The sequence below is a fragment of the Mus caroli genome, chromosome 4 (assembly GCF_900094665.2).
Source record: "Mus caroli chromosome 4, CAROLI_EIJ_v1.1, whole genome shotgun sequence".
Classification (NCBI taxonomy): Eukaryota; Metazoa; Chordata; class Mammalia; order Rodentia; family Muridae; genus Mus; species Mus caroli.
Window position 1 is genome coordinate 74,106,143 of NC_034573.1, and position 17,091 is coordinate 74,123,233.

Here is a 17,091-nt window from a genome sequence, read left to right on the forward strand (position 1 = left end):
CCCATGTCTAAGGTATGGACAGCAGATGTGTCATAATGACTATTCTCTCCACTCATGTCTATTGATATAAACACACACTGCCTTCCACCATAGTCTTTATGTAGAATATTCATTGATAACACATCACATTAGTAACAGCACTAAGTATAAATTAGCTAGTGATTGTCAAATTACAATAAAAAACACCTTTTACTCTATCTTTTGCATAAAAGTTATTTAAAAAGAAACTTAAAAAGTCATTCTAAATTTTCCTAATTGCTAAAAGCATAATTTGAGAAATATATTGTGAAAATATTAAAAAAAAAATCTTTGAACTTTTATTTCTATCAGCCTGTCTCACACACATTAGAACTAGTCAGTAGAAGTCTAAACAATCAACAACATAGTGAAATTTGACTCTGATCTGATGGGAGCCTGTGACTGGAGAAATCTGACATCATTAATATTCAATGTGGTGGCTTGAATGAGAGAGGTCCCCACAGACTCATAGATTTGAATGTTTGGTTCCCAGTTGGTGGACTGCTTAGAAGGATTAGGAGATATGGCCTTGTTGGAGGAGGTGTGTCACTGGGAGTGGGCTCTGAAATTTCAAAAGCCCATGCCAGTCTCAGCCTCACTACCTACCTGCTTCTTGTTTGTGGATGCAATATAAGCTCTTAGCTAACACTCCATAGTGGAATGCCTATGAGGTATAGTGGAGGCATGCCTGCTTGCCTGCCACACTGCTCTCTGCCATGATCATGAGCTAATCCTCTGACACTGTAAGCATGTCCCCACTTAAACGCTTTCTCTTTCAAGTCACCTTGGTCATAATGTCTCTTCACAGAAGGAGAACAATAACTAAGACACACTAATCCTAAAATTCCCAGAAATTCTGATCTCCAAAAGGTTATACACAGACATTTCTCCAAAATAAAGTGGCATACTGTTGTACCTTGGGAGGAGATGATGGAAGAGAGGGGCCATAGTTCATGCCATCACTACAAGCACCATCATGAAGAGATAAGATGGAGGCTTGTGTAGAGTAGACACTGTCGTTATCAGGAGAGAACTGAGATTCAAATCGTGATTCAGCTATGGACTCAGCATCAGGTGTATCTATCTAGGAATAAAGTAAGACCAGCTGGTTACCGTACCCTACCACACGTCACTGTCACCACTTGAGCTAAAAGACACAGTTATGCCCGTGTCTGTCCTGTTTTCTGCATGTGCCTTCCCCACTCTCAACCACTTGAAAACAGCACTGATACAGCAGCACAAAGATGAGACCACCCACAGAAGAGGCCAGACAGACACTATTTCATCCTATTCCACCAACTTAAGAGCTAATAGGAGCAATTAACAAATGAATCAATCAACTTCAAGTTTAGTTATATAAGTACGGAAAATACCTAGTAATGTTTTATGATGAAAAGAACTAGGTTATCATTCATCATATTCAACTAATAAACTAATATTCATAAAGGCAGTTATGTGACTGTCGATTAGGCTGGAGTCACACTAACTTTGAAGTAGCCAGATTCTGAACTAGTTTCCAGAGCATTAAGTAAGACACATTTTAACATTAGCAGGACATATCAAAAGAAACAGCTGTTAAAATACTGCTGAAACATTTCAAAGTTAGTCTCTTAGAATATCATTCACAGGCTGATAACATATTTTAAATATTTGTTCAAATTCACTAGAAAGTTACTATGCAGAGGTTATCATCTACAAATGCACACTATGTAAAACAATTTGGATAAAAAATACTTGGTACAATCTAAACAATATTAACTGAGCCGTATGCCACATTATAATAGATAAAAGCTTGTCTTAAAGTACTACCAAAAAGAATACTCAAATAGAATTTGTACAGCTATCACTGATGCCTTTAAATCTCAAGAGACTCTAAAATTCAGTTACTGTAGAGATGAATCATAAGGTCAGCCGGAAGCTGAGTGACCAGTTCAAGCAGACAGAGCTCGCCAAAAAGACTGGGGATGCTGGGACTGTTACAATGCATTGGGCTTCCATGCGAATGGAAGTGATCTTCTCAACTGGCATTCATTTAAAGGGGTACAAAGATGCCGACCAAACCCTAGAAGAGGATGTGGTCTCTTGATCTGCATTAAGACTAAGAGTTGGGTATGACTGCATATGGCTCGAATCCCAGCACTCAGGAGGCAGAGGCAGAGGTAGGTGGATGGCTGACTGTCAGTTGCAGACAAGCCATGGCAACACAGTGAGCCCCTGTCTCAGAAAAGAAAAATGAAAGAAAAAAGGAATGAATGAATGCTATCTTTGTGCCCTTTCATGTTTTCAAATGAATTTGCTATGTTAAGGTATGACAACATCATAGCACTTCACAGAGTCCATAGTACTCTAAATTATAATGCCCCCAGAGAGAGCCAAAGTCACCTCTATACTATAGTTACTATAAATATATCAATACCTTCTGAAATAGCTAATCAAAAACTTGTAATGTAAAAACACCAACGAACATAATTATCTCCCCTCCAAATTAGTATTGGCAATAATATATAATGTCAAAGACCTAATTTGCACTCTCTAGTTTAAAAAAATATGTGCACATCGAGCTTCTTCATACACTGAACAAGCAATTCAATAAAAACTGTGGCAAAATAATTTTTAAAAGTAAGATTTAAAAGAAATTAAAAGAAGACTTGGATCAGTTGTGGCCACTAACCAGAGCCAAGTCAGCCCTGAAGAGGGCTTTGTCGGATAGGCCTGACTCCTTGCAGGTGTGAGGTGAGCAGAGAAAGGCGTCTTCCTTGGCTGAAACATACCCTTCTTCTGGTGACAGCTGCAGAACATTGGTGTGGAGAAGGGGATTGTGGGAAAGAAAGAACAGCAAAGAGGGCAGAAAGTGGGAAGGGATTTAAGAGGAAGAAGAATGAAGGAATGATGAGTCTCCAAGTGGTAACATGTGACCTCAACATAGTAAGAAAGCTTTGTAGTTAGATAAATACTGATCATAACCATCTTGTCTGAAAGGAGACAGAAGCCTGTTTTCCTAGCATGCCCACCAACGACTACATGAGAACCCCTTTCTCTTCTTCTTACAAATGACAATAAAATGAATAATTTTATTATAACTGTCTCGTCATTATTTATCTGCTAAATACTCTGGCTAAATAATTCAAGGGAATCTTTTTAAGTATTAAGATATAAAAGCTGTAGAATAAAGCATTAAAGAAAATCAATGCTGTGTGTTCTCGTTCTCTCTCTCTCACAAGTGTTATCATAAAGAATGCAATTTACTTGACAAAGAATGGTTCTGAGGGCATGGTGAACTCATCCAACCTCTCTGGAACGCAGCGGAGAGCACATCTCCCCAGGCATCATTAGAATAGCTGAAGAAACTCTGAAGACACTTAAAGCTGGGCCCCTACAATCCAGGCGGACAACTTGGGGCCTTAAATCCAGCATGGCTCATAGGACCAAGAGAAACTAAAGTGTCAGGGCTACCATATACTTGAATTCCTCTACTAAACTCAGGCTGCCATTCTAAGCCACAAAGAGCTCTATATGTGTACTGTACTTTCTAATAAAAAGGAAAATACTAATTGTCTTTCCACATCACCGGCTGTCAGTAACCCATGTACAACTTTTAAAGGAAAAGCATTTTTCTTTTTCTTTTTTTTTTTAAATAGTAATCAAGTGTTTAATCTCAATAGTCAACAGAATTCATTCTTAGCAAAGGTTTTAATAAAATGTCCAATCCCAGAATATAAAGTACGGGTTGCCAGGAAAGCATTAGCTATGTCCCTTACCTATGTGACCTTGAACTGACCCCTCCCAGTCTCAGTTGGCTTCTCTACAGAGGGATGCTCTTCCTCTTTTCTTCCTCTTAGGGTTACTATGAAGCTTTATGTGCCCCCAAATTTATATTTCCTATTCATTAAGTCCCACTTAAAGTGGCAGGAATATTCATCATATGCTTCAGTGCCAACAGATTATGAAACATCAAATACTGTCTTGAACTAGCAAAAGAAAAAAGGCTATGCTTCTAAATAACTATTCTGCTCTCCTCAGCCATTCCCCTTGCATATACACAAGAAATCAATAAAATTCAAGTTCTTACAGGCAAAGGCTTGGCCACTCCTATCCGCACCATCCCTGAGGGCGCTCCCTTCAGGGCTTCCACAGCCTCTTCAAGAGTGCTGTTTTCCAGATTAATGTCATTGACAAACATGAGCCTGTCTCCTGGAAAAAGCCGTCCATCCTTTTCAGCTATGCCACCAGGCACCAGGGAACGAATGACAATTACTGTGTTTGCTGGATCGATCGGGTCCTAACAGGGCAGGAGGGTGAAAAGCAGTCAGCTCATTCAGGCGTCGGAAGTCTCTTTTACAAATGTACTTTGTTTCAAGTGTCTTACAGTTTTCATATGAGGTTCTAATGAGCACCTAGAACAAACTAATGTCTACCTCATTTTGGAAAGACCAGAGGAGTTCACCAGAAGCAATGGGAGCTTCATTTGCTACTGTCATGAACTTGACCCCTGGATTAATGCTAGATAACTTTAAGATGAAATTTGAATCTGGGGGAAACGGTCAAGTGTTTAAGTTACCGCTTGAAGCTGGATGTCAAGGGCATGAGTAACAACAGTATAGTGGATGGATATACTCTGAGGAAGGTCTTGTCCTTTACAAAGGAAGAACTACAAAAGGAAGCCATGCTCAGAGAAAGCTTGAGGTCAAGACTATTACGAGGAACACCTGTGTTCTATCAGACAGTGCTTAGCATTTCCTCTTTGCCCAGCACAAAACAATCCGGGGAAGGGTGTAGACTGCACTGAACCAATTTGTAAACAATCATAAATTTAATAAAATGATTGGAATGGTTAGAATTTGTGATATGTCCAAGTATAAATTCATCTTCCTTATTATACAGAAGAAAGAAATAGCTAATACTTTATGGATTAGTGCTAAAGTGTAAGCTGTAAATTAAGAGCATAGAAATAAAAATATTCCCCAAATGACAGAGAATATTATGATGCTCCTAATACTCTGCAATTTTTCAAGCTAAAACATAAAACAGTTCAATAAATATAATGCTAAAACAAACATTGACTACATTACTATCCTGAGCAATTAATTTGAACAAGAAAATGCTATTACTAACTGTAAAATTTTATTGTCTTTTATCTGCGAGTAACAATTTACTTTTAGAATATGGCTTCCTTATGGCAATTAGGAAAAATGGGAGATATTTACCTGATAGTCTAAAATGCTGAAGCCGAGGCCTCTGCCCCCTTTCTCCAGCTCGATGGACTGAACGCCTGCCTCCCATATGGCCAGTGGTGTTTGAATCTCCTCTGCATTCTGATCCACATCAGACATCGCCAGCATGGGATCCTCTGTCTCTGAGGACCCAATGAACTCTCCTAGATCTATATGAGGCTGAACAACAGACCAGTCATCTCTTGTATCAGAGGGAATAGCAATGACATATTGCAAGAAAACCGGGTTCCTCTGTCTGAGTCAACCAAAACACGCTCAAAATCCTAAGTCATAAAGGCATTCAAAATATAAGCTAGAATTTTCTATAAGCTTATTTAGCAGTTATGCATCTACTACACAGCTTATGTGTGACTTTCACATCTTGTGTACATTTGAGTCATCTCTACATGAAAAATAAAAAGAAGTGTGATATTGATATTAACTAAAAACAAAGCATATAACCTAAGGTGAATTCAAGAGAAAGTTGGTGTGTGTAAAGTTTTGTATTATATGCAAATAAGGTCTCTACAGTGCATAAAATATATAGATTAAGCAGGGATAATGTTAACTTCTCTCTCAGAACAAAACAAAACAAAACATATGACAACAACAACAAACCTAAAACCAGGTTAAGCCAACCCCACTTATCTGCATGAGCATGTCAAATCTAAGAAAGGTGTGTTTGTCTAGTTTGTGTGCTGCCTTTGCTTTGATATTCTATTGCACTGCCTAGAGCCATGGACGCAAACCTCCTCCTCTGCTCTCCTGTGACCACCCCACTCACTCCAAATGAACATGTTCAGGCAGGGCCATGGTGCAACCTTAGACTGGCACACAGGCTGGAATCATGTTTCTTGTTCTTTCCTGTTATGATCACCCATATGAATGATAAACTCTGTACTTTACCCTTTAAGTTACAAAATTATTCCATTGTATTGATTCCTTCAGCATAAGGTAAAAGAAATCCCTGCTTCACAATATCTGACCAGGGGTCTATGTTGCAGCACCGTCCAAAAAGGTGATTCGCTCTGTTCTTGGATATTGTGATTCAAACAGATAAGAATACGCATATAAAAAAAAATACACACCATAGAAAATTATTTGATGTGAATTGTGCGTTAACTTATGATCTCACACTAAAATGTACAAGTGAATTAAAACCCAAACATACACTAAAACACATCTTTCTATATTTTAGCTATTCATTAAATGGTTAACTACAAACCAGATGTGGCAGGGTGGGTAAGTAAAGATATGCTTTTCCATCTGTATACTACTTGCATACTTCTGCCGATTGGGGTTGAGCTAGTTCATGAAGGCACTCCAAATACACATGGTGCAGTGGTACCTCCTGTCAAGTGCAAGGCATGCTGTTGGGAGTACCTACTGTCAAGTTCACAGTGTGCAGTGTTATCTGTTGTAACTGTTTTCACCTACAGAGAGACTGTCCATGAGATGGGCAGCATCCTAACCTACATTTTACAGAAGACAAAAACAACTGAGGTTTACAAAGGAGAGGTGCCTTGTTCAGGGTAAGCATCAATTCTGATTGAACTCAAGCCCAAGCTATTTGGGTTCTAGATCTATTGTATAAGCATAGACTCTTAAAAAAAAATCGTCTTGCAGAAAATAAAAATACCTTAACATTCTAACAGTGTTAAGCATCAAATCAGCCTTCCTTCTGTAAGTCTCATACCTTTTCTGCGAGTTCAAGATCATTTATGTCCAGGCTATCCATTTCTGACAGGGCAGTGGGTGGCACAGTCCGACGGCAGCACACCATTGTCACATCTATAGGCAACTCTTTTAAAATATTGACCACATCTTGATGGTTTTCTCCAAGCAAATTTATACCATTCACCTGCAGAAAGACAGGTCCGCACAAAATAAGTTTTATAGTACAAAGGTCTGTGGGGGCGCACCATTTTCCCACAACATACATTTCTTTATGGTAATGGCTGTGGTTCTGCCTTGCTGAGACCTGCAGTTAGACCTGTGCAAGCACTTCCAAACAGGATCTGAATGTGAGCTCAGTGTCTCTCTGTACCTAGAGCTTCCTAAGTACCATGGTAAAACCCTCAGCATCTCTCTAGGTTTCATCTGTGAATGTAGGGTAGGAAGAGAGAATACAAATATTCCTAGTGGATGCAGGAGAGAAGGCTACAAAGAATTAGCATTTAATAATTTTACTAAGAAAGACTAGAAATGGCATATATAGTATGGTAAAATGTTTTTAAAACTGGAAACATTTTTTTCTATTTTTTTATCTCTGCATTTAAAAAACCATTGACAGATTGCAGAGAAACAAATACCAGTAGATAGCTACTGAGCGACAAGAATTGAGTGAGTGGGGACAGACAGGATGTGTTTGCTGTTTGTCGTTATTCTCTATGGAAGGATACAAAGGTGTCGACTATTCTAAGAACTGAATATATACTTGAAAAATAGTCATGGAAGTTTCATAGTCTCTGAAGGCTAAAATAGCATAAAACACAACAGAACAAAAAGCACCAAACGAGAACACAGGGAACTGGATCTGCAGGTTGGAATACACACACAGTATCTCTGCTTTGGACTGACTTTATGATATATTCATCACTATTAATTCTCCAGCAGCCTTTCCCAACTTGCATCAGTAGAAAGAAGGAAATCAGAATTTCTTACTTCCAAGAGCTCATCTCCACTGAAGAACTTCCCGCTGTGTCCCACAGGGCCTTCTGGTAGCACAGACCGGATGAAGTGGTGGCCTACTGTTGCCTCCAGACTTATCCCCAGCCCACTATTCTCACTAAACTTGCTCACATGAGCCACCTGAAATGAGAAAAATCATCACAACTCTAACATTTTTCTGGGGTTTTTTTTCCTAGTCATGTAAATATTAAGTTCATCCAAAAAAAGTAAAAAAAAAAAAAAAAAAAACTTAAAAAAATCTTATTGTAGTGCTACCAGTGAAAATTATTTACGTCAAATGGCTTCACAGACCAAGATTAAAGGGATATGTCTAGCCTCAAGCACCTGAGAGCATTCTCCACAATAATTCCTATAGACCTGAGCACAGCTAACAGCCTGGAGACTGCATACCTGGGACTTGTTGCTATGCACACCATGGGGTGCCATGTGCCATTTCCCACAAATAATAACTTTACCAAACAAGACCTCTCACATCTTAAGGTGGTTGGTGAAAGGTCAGTATGAGAGTGAAGTCACGAGACTCTGAGCTGTGATGCTGAGAAGAATTCTTCTCAACCCTGAAAACCCAAATTAGAGCTCAATTCCTCTAAGAAAAGGCCAGGCTCCCACTGAAGTCGCCAGCTATCTCTGTTCCACACCCCCTCTATAATTATATTAATGCTGCCAAGTACACCGTAGGTGAGGAGAAGGCGGGGCTACTCCCATTTACCTGAGTACAGATCACAAATGATGTGGTCCTGTCGTGCAGCACGCTTCTGCTCTTAGGAGAGGACAGGACATATGCAGACAACAGGTACACAAGGGGCTCTGATATAGATGAAATGGCTTGTGGAGGGCCCACCTCTCATTTAGTTACCCCCTAAACAGCAAATGATGCTGTCCATACCAGTCACATTAACCCCACCCATGAAGTAGTGCTAAATGAAGTACTCTTCAACGGTCCTACTGTATTCCTCCTCAACTTAAGAGTTAAAATGCTCCTGGCTGTACTTACTCATTTCTTATTTGACTGTTACTTACCTGGAGTCTTTACAAACAAAGACTGATATGAAAATGAAGTGCAACATTGGCAATTCTACTTAGCAGTGAAAGCCCGAGATATCTGTACTATATATCACCTGTTTTCTTTTACCTCTTCTAACCCAGAGGCATGCGGGAATTACTATAAATATGAAAATTATACTGCATGTAGTGTTTTACTTTTGCTTTTGAATTTCCTGACATTTCAATGATGTGTGTCAACTTTGCTACCTTTAATAATAGCAAATAAATATCCAACACTGCCATAAGTGATATGAAAGCGAGGTAGAATCACAGTATCACAAAAGCTAAATGAATAAGAATGATAAAGGCAATGTCGGGTAGAGCATGGTGCACACCTGTATGTGCAGCACTAGGGAAAGGAAAGTAGAGGGGTCAGGAATGCGTGGTCCTTTGTCTATGCAGAGAACCTGAGGCCAGCCTGGGCTACGTGATGCCTTGCCTGAAGTGACTCTTTTTAACAAGGAAAGAAGGAAGGAAGGTAGGTGAGGAAAGAGGGAGGGAGGAGGAAAAGCCTACCGCTCAGTCATAGCTCATGGCAAGCTTTAACTTATTTGAAGTAAGGTGTCATTCTAGGCTGGTTCTTTCTATAAACCCCATGTGTAGAATCAGGAAACCCTTTCCTGTGTGAATATTACTCCCACCACTCTCAGAAATCCTGAGGCATGAAGGATGACACCTGAGTTCTCAACCTTGCAAACCATGTATTTCAGTCCCTTAGCAACACGACAGCTTTGAGAAACTCTGACCTCTGACCTCTCCCCAGGCCTCTTCTCAATGAGTATCATTATTTTCCCCAAGAATTTCCTGCACAGACACAGGTCGAAGTGAGAAAACAGGAAGAGCAAGCCAACCTACCACTATTTCATAGTTAATTCCCATAATCCTCTGCCACTTGGTCAGCAGGGCAGCCTCTTGCTGCACATCTTCAGCTTCTTCCAGCTCAGCTGACAACAGTGGAAACCCTGAAACAGTCGAAGTCCTAAAGTCAGTACCAGCACACAAGACTCACCTTCTCCACCAGGAAGGTGGGGCAAATCCTTCCTATTGTACTTTATCAGACTCTTCATAGGTTCCCTCATATTTTATTGAATTTTAATTTTCTAATTTAGACTAATGTTTGCATGCGCAACAGTATTCCTTTTTAATGGACAGCTTTTAAGCTTATCTAGACTTTCCATTCAAATCTCCATACATTTTCTAATGTTCTTTAAAAGAATAAGGATTGCAGTAAAACTGTGGTTAGGAGAAAAGGAGACTATGATATCACTTCACAGACATACCAAATAAATTATAACAGACAACCCTATCACCAGGAAAATATATATAAAAGTATGAAAAAATGAAGAAATGAGAATGTGTATCAAGATAAAAACCTGTAGTCAGAATCTCACTAGTCAGCCAAAAAAAAAAAAAAAAAAAAGNAAAAAAAAAAAAAAAAAAAAGCCCTCAAGCCAGTAAGAAAGGCAACAAGGAAGCGACATACATATTCGTGACTACAGAATGTGGAGCTGAAAGCTGGCCCTGACTGAGGAGCATCTCTGCTACTGAGCTATAGCCCTAGCCCTACAACGTGCACAACTAGCCCTACAATAGATGCAACCAGCCCTACAGCATGTACAACTGACCCTACAGCACATACAACTAACCCTACATCACACACCAGTAGCCCTCCAACATATACAATGTCACTTGGTGCTTACTCATAAATGCTTTCTCTTTAAAACCTCTATTCCTTTACAGTCTTTACATTACTTTAAGGAATATTTGAGAGTTCTGATTTTTACCAGTTACCTTGTCTCTCATTTCAGGCTCATCATACTTTAGTTAATGATTCTGAACTTGTCTCAAAAAACTGGACAAAGTTGATAACTATTTTTAAAGGTCTGGTCATATGCAAAGTCCTAGGTTCAATGTCTAGCTTAGAGAAAAAAGCCAAACAGGACTGGAAAGTATCCCTGTGAAATCCCTGTGTTTTCTGTCCAAATTAAAATTTAGTTGTGAGGGGTAACAACCAACAGTGAGCTGGGTGCATAAGGGATCTTTAACCCTACTTCTGGGAGCAGAGATCATTTCCCCCAGTTCACCTTCAACTGTATGTGTGTGTTTGTGTGTGTGTGTGTGTTCACACAGCTTGACAGGAATATAATGGGGGATTATAAATGGAATGCAGGCAATCAGATGACACCATCTGAGATTCACATTCATCCACCCAGCCCACGCCATGCCATTCTTATCTTCCACCTGCCTCCAGACTACATTTCAGAACTTTGAAAACACAAACAAAAAGCCAGAGCGCCATCTTCTCCAACACTGGCGCTGAGGCAAGTGATGATCCTGAAGCATCACCATCCTCTAGAAAGGCAGTGGCATCCCCCCCTGCCAGGATGGACACACCAGGTACATTAGAACCACCTCCAGGGTTCTTTATTTACTTATTTATTTTAAATAGCTCAAGAACTGTTGACTGTAAGCCTGAAGGTGCAGATATCCCTCCACACACATATGCAAGTTTCTCATTAGCTGCCTTTCTGCAACAAAATCGATGTTTCTGCATCTTCCACATAACCCCTCATGCTCATCCTCACTTCCTATTTAAAGTCATGTTCTAAGTATTTTTATCACCTCCCCAACTCTTGATATTTACTTTAGCCCAAGTATTTTCTTTACTAATTAGTGTAAAAAATGGCAGAATGTAATTAATATGTATGAACACTACACATTTTCCTTCCAGGATATCATAACATATACAAAATGTCTTTAAATAATAAAAGTAAACTAAAACTTTCCACAGCAGAGGAAATAATAATGAGGCCACAGACAGAGTAAAGATGCTTCTGAACAGCGGAATCCATTCTAGCAGACAGGAACAGTTTCCCGCTTGTTCAATGGCTTTAAGTCACCAAATACCCAGCAAGAAGACCAGGGAAAGAGGCAGGAGACAAGGCATAAAAAGAGGGCAAATTTGGTGTGAACTATGATAAAACACTGCATCCTAGCAAACCTACAGTGAGAATTCTTAGATGGCCTGAACAATTCTCTGTAAAACTGTTATCAAGCCCAGTTTCAGGAAGAAGTGGTAGTGTATCCTGAAATCCATCACTCAGGAGCCAGCCTGGGCCACGTAGCAAGCAAGACCTTGCCTCAGAAAACAAACAATGGACAGAATCAAAATTCCCAAACAAACAAACAAACAAAAACACCGCATGTTTCCATTCCTAAAAATTCTAAGAGTTTCTGTGTTTGTTTTTAAATACTTCATATTTTACTATTGTTTCACAGTTGGGTGTTCAACTGTCAAGTATACATAAACAGTAAGTTAAAACTACACATATTACCAAATGATATCTCAAGAGTAAGTCTGGTGTGTGAGTGAGTGTGAGTGTGTGTGTGAGTGTGTGTGTGTGTGTGTGTGTGTGTGTATGTGTGCATGTGTGTGCATATGTCAGAGAACAAACTGATTCTGCATGAAAATTAACAAACAACAAATAAATTAATTATTTTAACCTTAAAAAGCACTTGGTTCTATTGATAAATACAAATTTATCAACCTCCTCTTTCCCAAGAAGTTAGTAGCATATTTATAATGGTCTTAGTAACTTAGACTATCATAAAGACTTAATCTCTTTGCAAGCATTCTGTCTAAAACATAATGAAATCCTGAGCCTGGTTCTAAGTGTTACCTTCTTCTTCAATTGGTAATATGCTGGCATTTCTCTTCAATGATAAAGATTCTTCATCCTTTTCACAATTTTCTTAAATATAAAAGTATTTTAAGTTAAATAAATTAAATAGTTAAATATTATCTAATAAAATAGAAAATAAAACCATTTGAATTTTTCTAAACCCATGTTACTTGTCTGAACCACCAATTAGAGTTAATTTTGAAGAGACCACCTCCACAGTAACCGTATGAACTTAATGTCTTCCTGTAAGTGGGCTAGGACTTTCTGGAAACCTGTCTGCCCATCTGCTACGAATGCTTGACACAGTGGGAAGCACAAAGCTCACAGTGTTAGCAATAAAACACCTTCCAGGTAACAGCCTCTCACTGCTGAGTGTTTCCATCGTTTGCAGGGACACTCCTGGAGAATCACCAGAACCTTGTGGTCAGCTAGATCAGCCATATACCGTGTAAAACAACAAAGAAGTCCATTTCAATTAGGGCAGACTGGCACCTGAAGTGCACGGGAAGCTATCCTCACACTTGCACACATCACTGTGCATGCTTGCTTATATACAAATGCAGGTGCTCGGACACATACACACACACACACACACAGCCCTCATATGCCTCCCCAGAGATCCTAAAGGCATCAAACACAACTGTATCCCCACCCTGAAGAGAAAGTCTTGATGACACCCAAATTAAAGTCAGGACAGAAAGAAAGAAGAGCCTATCTCCAATTGAAAAACAATAACAGTATGCCTGTTTTACTCAGGAGCCCAATCTAAAGCAAATGAGTAAACCCATGGTTCCAACTAATACCAAAATATTTTTCTACAACTTTTCTACAAAAAGCACTTTAGAGTTAGAAGACAATGTTAAGAAAATACAAAGGTCTTTACCAGCTGGGAAGTCCACATCTTTTGCGGTATCTTCTCTTGACGTAAGCTCTGCTTCCTGACTTGCTCCCTTCCTCATCAATGTCAGACGCACTGTCTGCCCTGTGTGACGTAACACCTCTACTGCTTGTTGGTTGGTAAAACCCTGAAGGTTGGTGCCATCGACCTGTAATAACAAGATATATTAAAAATCAAAAGCATTTTTGCATTGCTAATGCAAAATGTGTATTTATCACTTAGCAGTGAGTAATGATCAGGGAATGAATATTTCTCTCACTGGGAAATGGCCACAACAGCCTAACACACACTGTGTCCAGGAGTAATGATGGTTTTCTCAAGACTATCCCAAGGGTTGCACTGCTTTCTACAGATTCTGTGGTATAGGCTCAGGGTGTGACTATTAAGGTCATTTCTCTAACTCCATAGGTGATCCCGATGCACAGTCAAACTTGGAAATGAGTACCTTGGGGGATCAAGGGCAGAAGGCAGTGAGGAAAACACTCCCCCAAGACACTGTTGTGTACTTACGGTACTTTACATTGCCTGCAAACAAGAAAGGTGAAAACTTTAAAACTCATAGACTCAGCAGATGAATAAAATGCTGTGAGATCCAGACTACCATTCTCTACCACAGTGCAGCCTAACTATAACTGTTATGAAAAGGAAATACTAAAACTTCAAATTAATCATTTGAAAATAATGTTTTAATTATCTGTACATATGTATATAAATATGAAGACACATCTACAGTCTACATATAACAAATGGAACAGTATATGACATCTGGATATACAGAAGAACCAGAGAGGAAATGAATACTTAAATTATTTTTACTGGTGGGAATAGTCAGGCAAAGATCTAGAGACCTGGCCTGTGAAAGACAGTCTCACATGCTGGCTACTGGACTTTCGTACAGTCCTGCTAAGTTACATGGCAATGGGAACACTGGCACCTGACTCTATTCTTCTCTATTCTTCCCCATAACAGATCTTCTGATTTCCTTTTGCAAAGATTAACAAATTAGAATAACAGAGAAAAGACTGCAACAGAGTCATAAGCAAGGGGGAAAAGTTCCTATACCAGTAACTGAAGGAACTTCTAAATCTGGTCTAGAAACAAAGGCCTAATTTTCATGTGCTCATCTGGTCAAAGAAGAAGTGTTAATAAAAATAAAACCATGTTCTCTCATTAAAAAGAGGTGGTCCCTGGCTCAGGAGATGGCTTACTTGGTAAAACATTTGCTGAGAAAGTATGAGAACATAAACTCAATCCCCTAGAACCCATGCACAAGAGCTAGGACAGGACTGAAGTGATGGGTCAGCAGATAAGGATGCTTTCTGTCAACTCTGACATCCTAGGTTGGATCATCAAGACCCATTTAGTGAAAGAAGAGAATGGGGTCCAGCAAGTTGTGCTCTGACCCCTGCTTACCATGGCACAGGAAAGGCACAGAGAGGATCAATCAGCAAGTCCCAGGTTTAGTAACAGAGACTGAAGATGGTCGTGAAGATCCCAATTGTGGAAGACATGAGAGCAACGTCTCCACATTTATGGGCATTCTACACACAAATGCACACACATACATACAAAATCTCAGAGTCTCACACACACACACACATGTACACACACACACAGTGGAGGTGGACTAATGGTACATAGGATACCAAATAGACAACAATAATACTTAAACATAGATACATGAAAATTTGTGTGTGTGTGTGTGTTATGCCCGTGGAGCCCAGAAGAGGGTATTGGATCTCTTGATGCTTGGAGTTACTGTCATTTGTAGCCATGTGATGTGACATAGGTGCTGAGACTGAACTCCAGTGCACAAGAAGAGTAATCTCTACTACTGAGCACTTTCACATTCGCAGTTGCTAGCACTGCTCTTTCTGGCCTCTAGACCAGGCTAACCTCAAAAGCACAGAGATCTGCCTGTCTCTACACCACCAAACCTTGTTTTGTTTTGTTGGTTGGTTTTGTATTTTGTTAGGTAGTTATTTAACTCTGATCACATTATATGCTCTTTAAGCTTCAAAGACAAGTTTTGCTAAAACAGACAGACATGCTATAATATGTCTGTTATCATAGTAATAAAAAAATCAAAATGGGAGGCAGGCATGGTAGTACAATCTTTTAAATCCCAGCACATGAAGGCAGGGAGGAAGATCACCATGAGTTCAGGGATATTCTGGACTATTTAGTGTCAGAATAGCATAGGCTATAAAGTGAGACAGTGTCTTAGACAACTTTAAACACAAAACAAAACAGCCCAACTCTGAACACTGAAACNCCCCCCCCCCCAATTCTTCAAATGCACAAAACTTTATACAGCAAGTGGTTCTTCTAAAATCATTTTCTATCTCTCTTTTAAAAAGAAGTTTCACCAAGAAAAACTTTGTACAAAGAATTCTGTTTAAGCATGTATATAAAAATGCATTTGCTTCTGTTTTCAAATCATGGCAAATTAAGTTTTAAAATATATTTATTACCCAATGCCACAAGATGGGTACCAGCAAAGAAAATCTGCTTAAACAAACTAGATTTTAAACTATACTTCTACTAAGATTCTTAATAATGTCATCACAACATGGAAAGAAGGCACCTGCTTCCCAAGAGCTCCAGTTCACGATGCTTTGTACTAGGGTACATGGAGGCTAGTATTATTATTAATAGAGCATGAAAGGTAATTAACTTGAAATCCCAAAGTTTCATAGAAATAAACAACTTACAGCCTGATTACATAACAAGTCCAGGCAGGGAAAACACCAGTCCAGAATCTGTATTTAACTATGACCAGGCTTGATGACAGAAAAGCTATGGTGTCAGCTTCGACTCAGCGGTACCACAGAAGAGAGTGACACAAGTAGGTGCAAAGTTGAACAGCCTCTGCTGATCAGGGAAACACAAGCACTGCTCTGTTAACATGTAATGCAGGTGCCACAACCAGCCAGAGAACTCATGGAGAAGAAACAGAAGTCACGCAGCTGAGAAAACCTGCTTCCCTCACATACCCCATGTGGCTTGCCAAACCACCCTCCAACAACCTCTATCTACTGACAAGAAACTGAGAATCTATTTCTGTCACAGAGTATTAAAGACAGCATCTGACATTTCTCATTATCAATCACAATTCTATGCTGCTTGCAACAGTGTGTCACTAAATAACTAATAGGGATTATGATTTTGTCTGTTGACAAGAGTACCTAGCATTTTAAGAGAAAAAGAGCCCCTTTATCAAATGATTGTCACAAAGAATGCCAATATGGAAGAGTTTGGTGGGGGTGGTGGGGTCCACTGGCAATTTCCTATCCTTGTACTGTACAAAGAAAACGCTAGAGGTCCACAGAAGACAGTCTGTAAAGGAAGACCAAAGTAGCTAAAAAATTACAAAATAAATGCTTACTCAAAATAGTATATAATTCTTAATCTTCTCAGCACCTCAATAAATACAAATTAAAAATAAGTCGGGCGTGGTGGCGCACGCCTTTAATCCCAGCACTCGGGAGGCAGAGGCAGGCGGATTTCTGAGTTCGAGGCCAGCCTGGTCTACAAAGTGAGTTCC

The 17,091-nt window shown here is 39.5% G+C and overlaps 1 protein-coding gene across 7 annotated transcripts in view; it reads right to left on the reverse strand.

The window, feature by feature from the left end:
* Positions 1 to 17,091, reverse strand: part of Mpdz (multiple PDZ domain crumbs cell polarity complex component) — a 147,230-nt gene that overhangs the window by 72,768 nt on the left and 57,371 nt on the right. For 5 of the 7 annotated variants that reach the window (XM_021161144.2, XM_021161142.2, XM_029476876.1 and 2 more), the window contains exons 11-19: positions 13,530 to 13,692; positions 12,644 to 12,715; positions 9,819 to 9,925; positions 7,893 to 8,039; positions 6,925 to 7,089; positions 5,223 to 5,408; positions 4,088 to 4,297; positions 2,690 to 2,806; positions 935 to 1,102 (exon numbers count right to left, since the gene is read on the reverse strand). In XM_021161144.2, the coding sequence (XP_021016803.1) occupies positions 935 to 1,102; positions 2,690 to 2,806; positions 4,088 to 4,297; positions 5,223 to 5,408; positions 6,925 to 7,089; positions 7,893 to 8,039; positions 9,819 to 9,925; positions 12,644 to 12,715; positions 13,530 to 13,692 (1,335 nt within the window). The remainder of the gene's footprint in view (positions 1 to 934; positions 1,103 to 2,689; positions 2,807 to 4,087; positions 4,298 to 5,222; positions 5,409 to 6,924; positions 7,090 to 7,892; positions 8,040 to 9,818; positions 9,926 to 12,643; positions 12,716 to 13,529; positions 13,693 to 17,091) is intronic. The other 2 variants (XM_029476873.1, XM_029476875.1) reach the window with 2 other exon arrangements.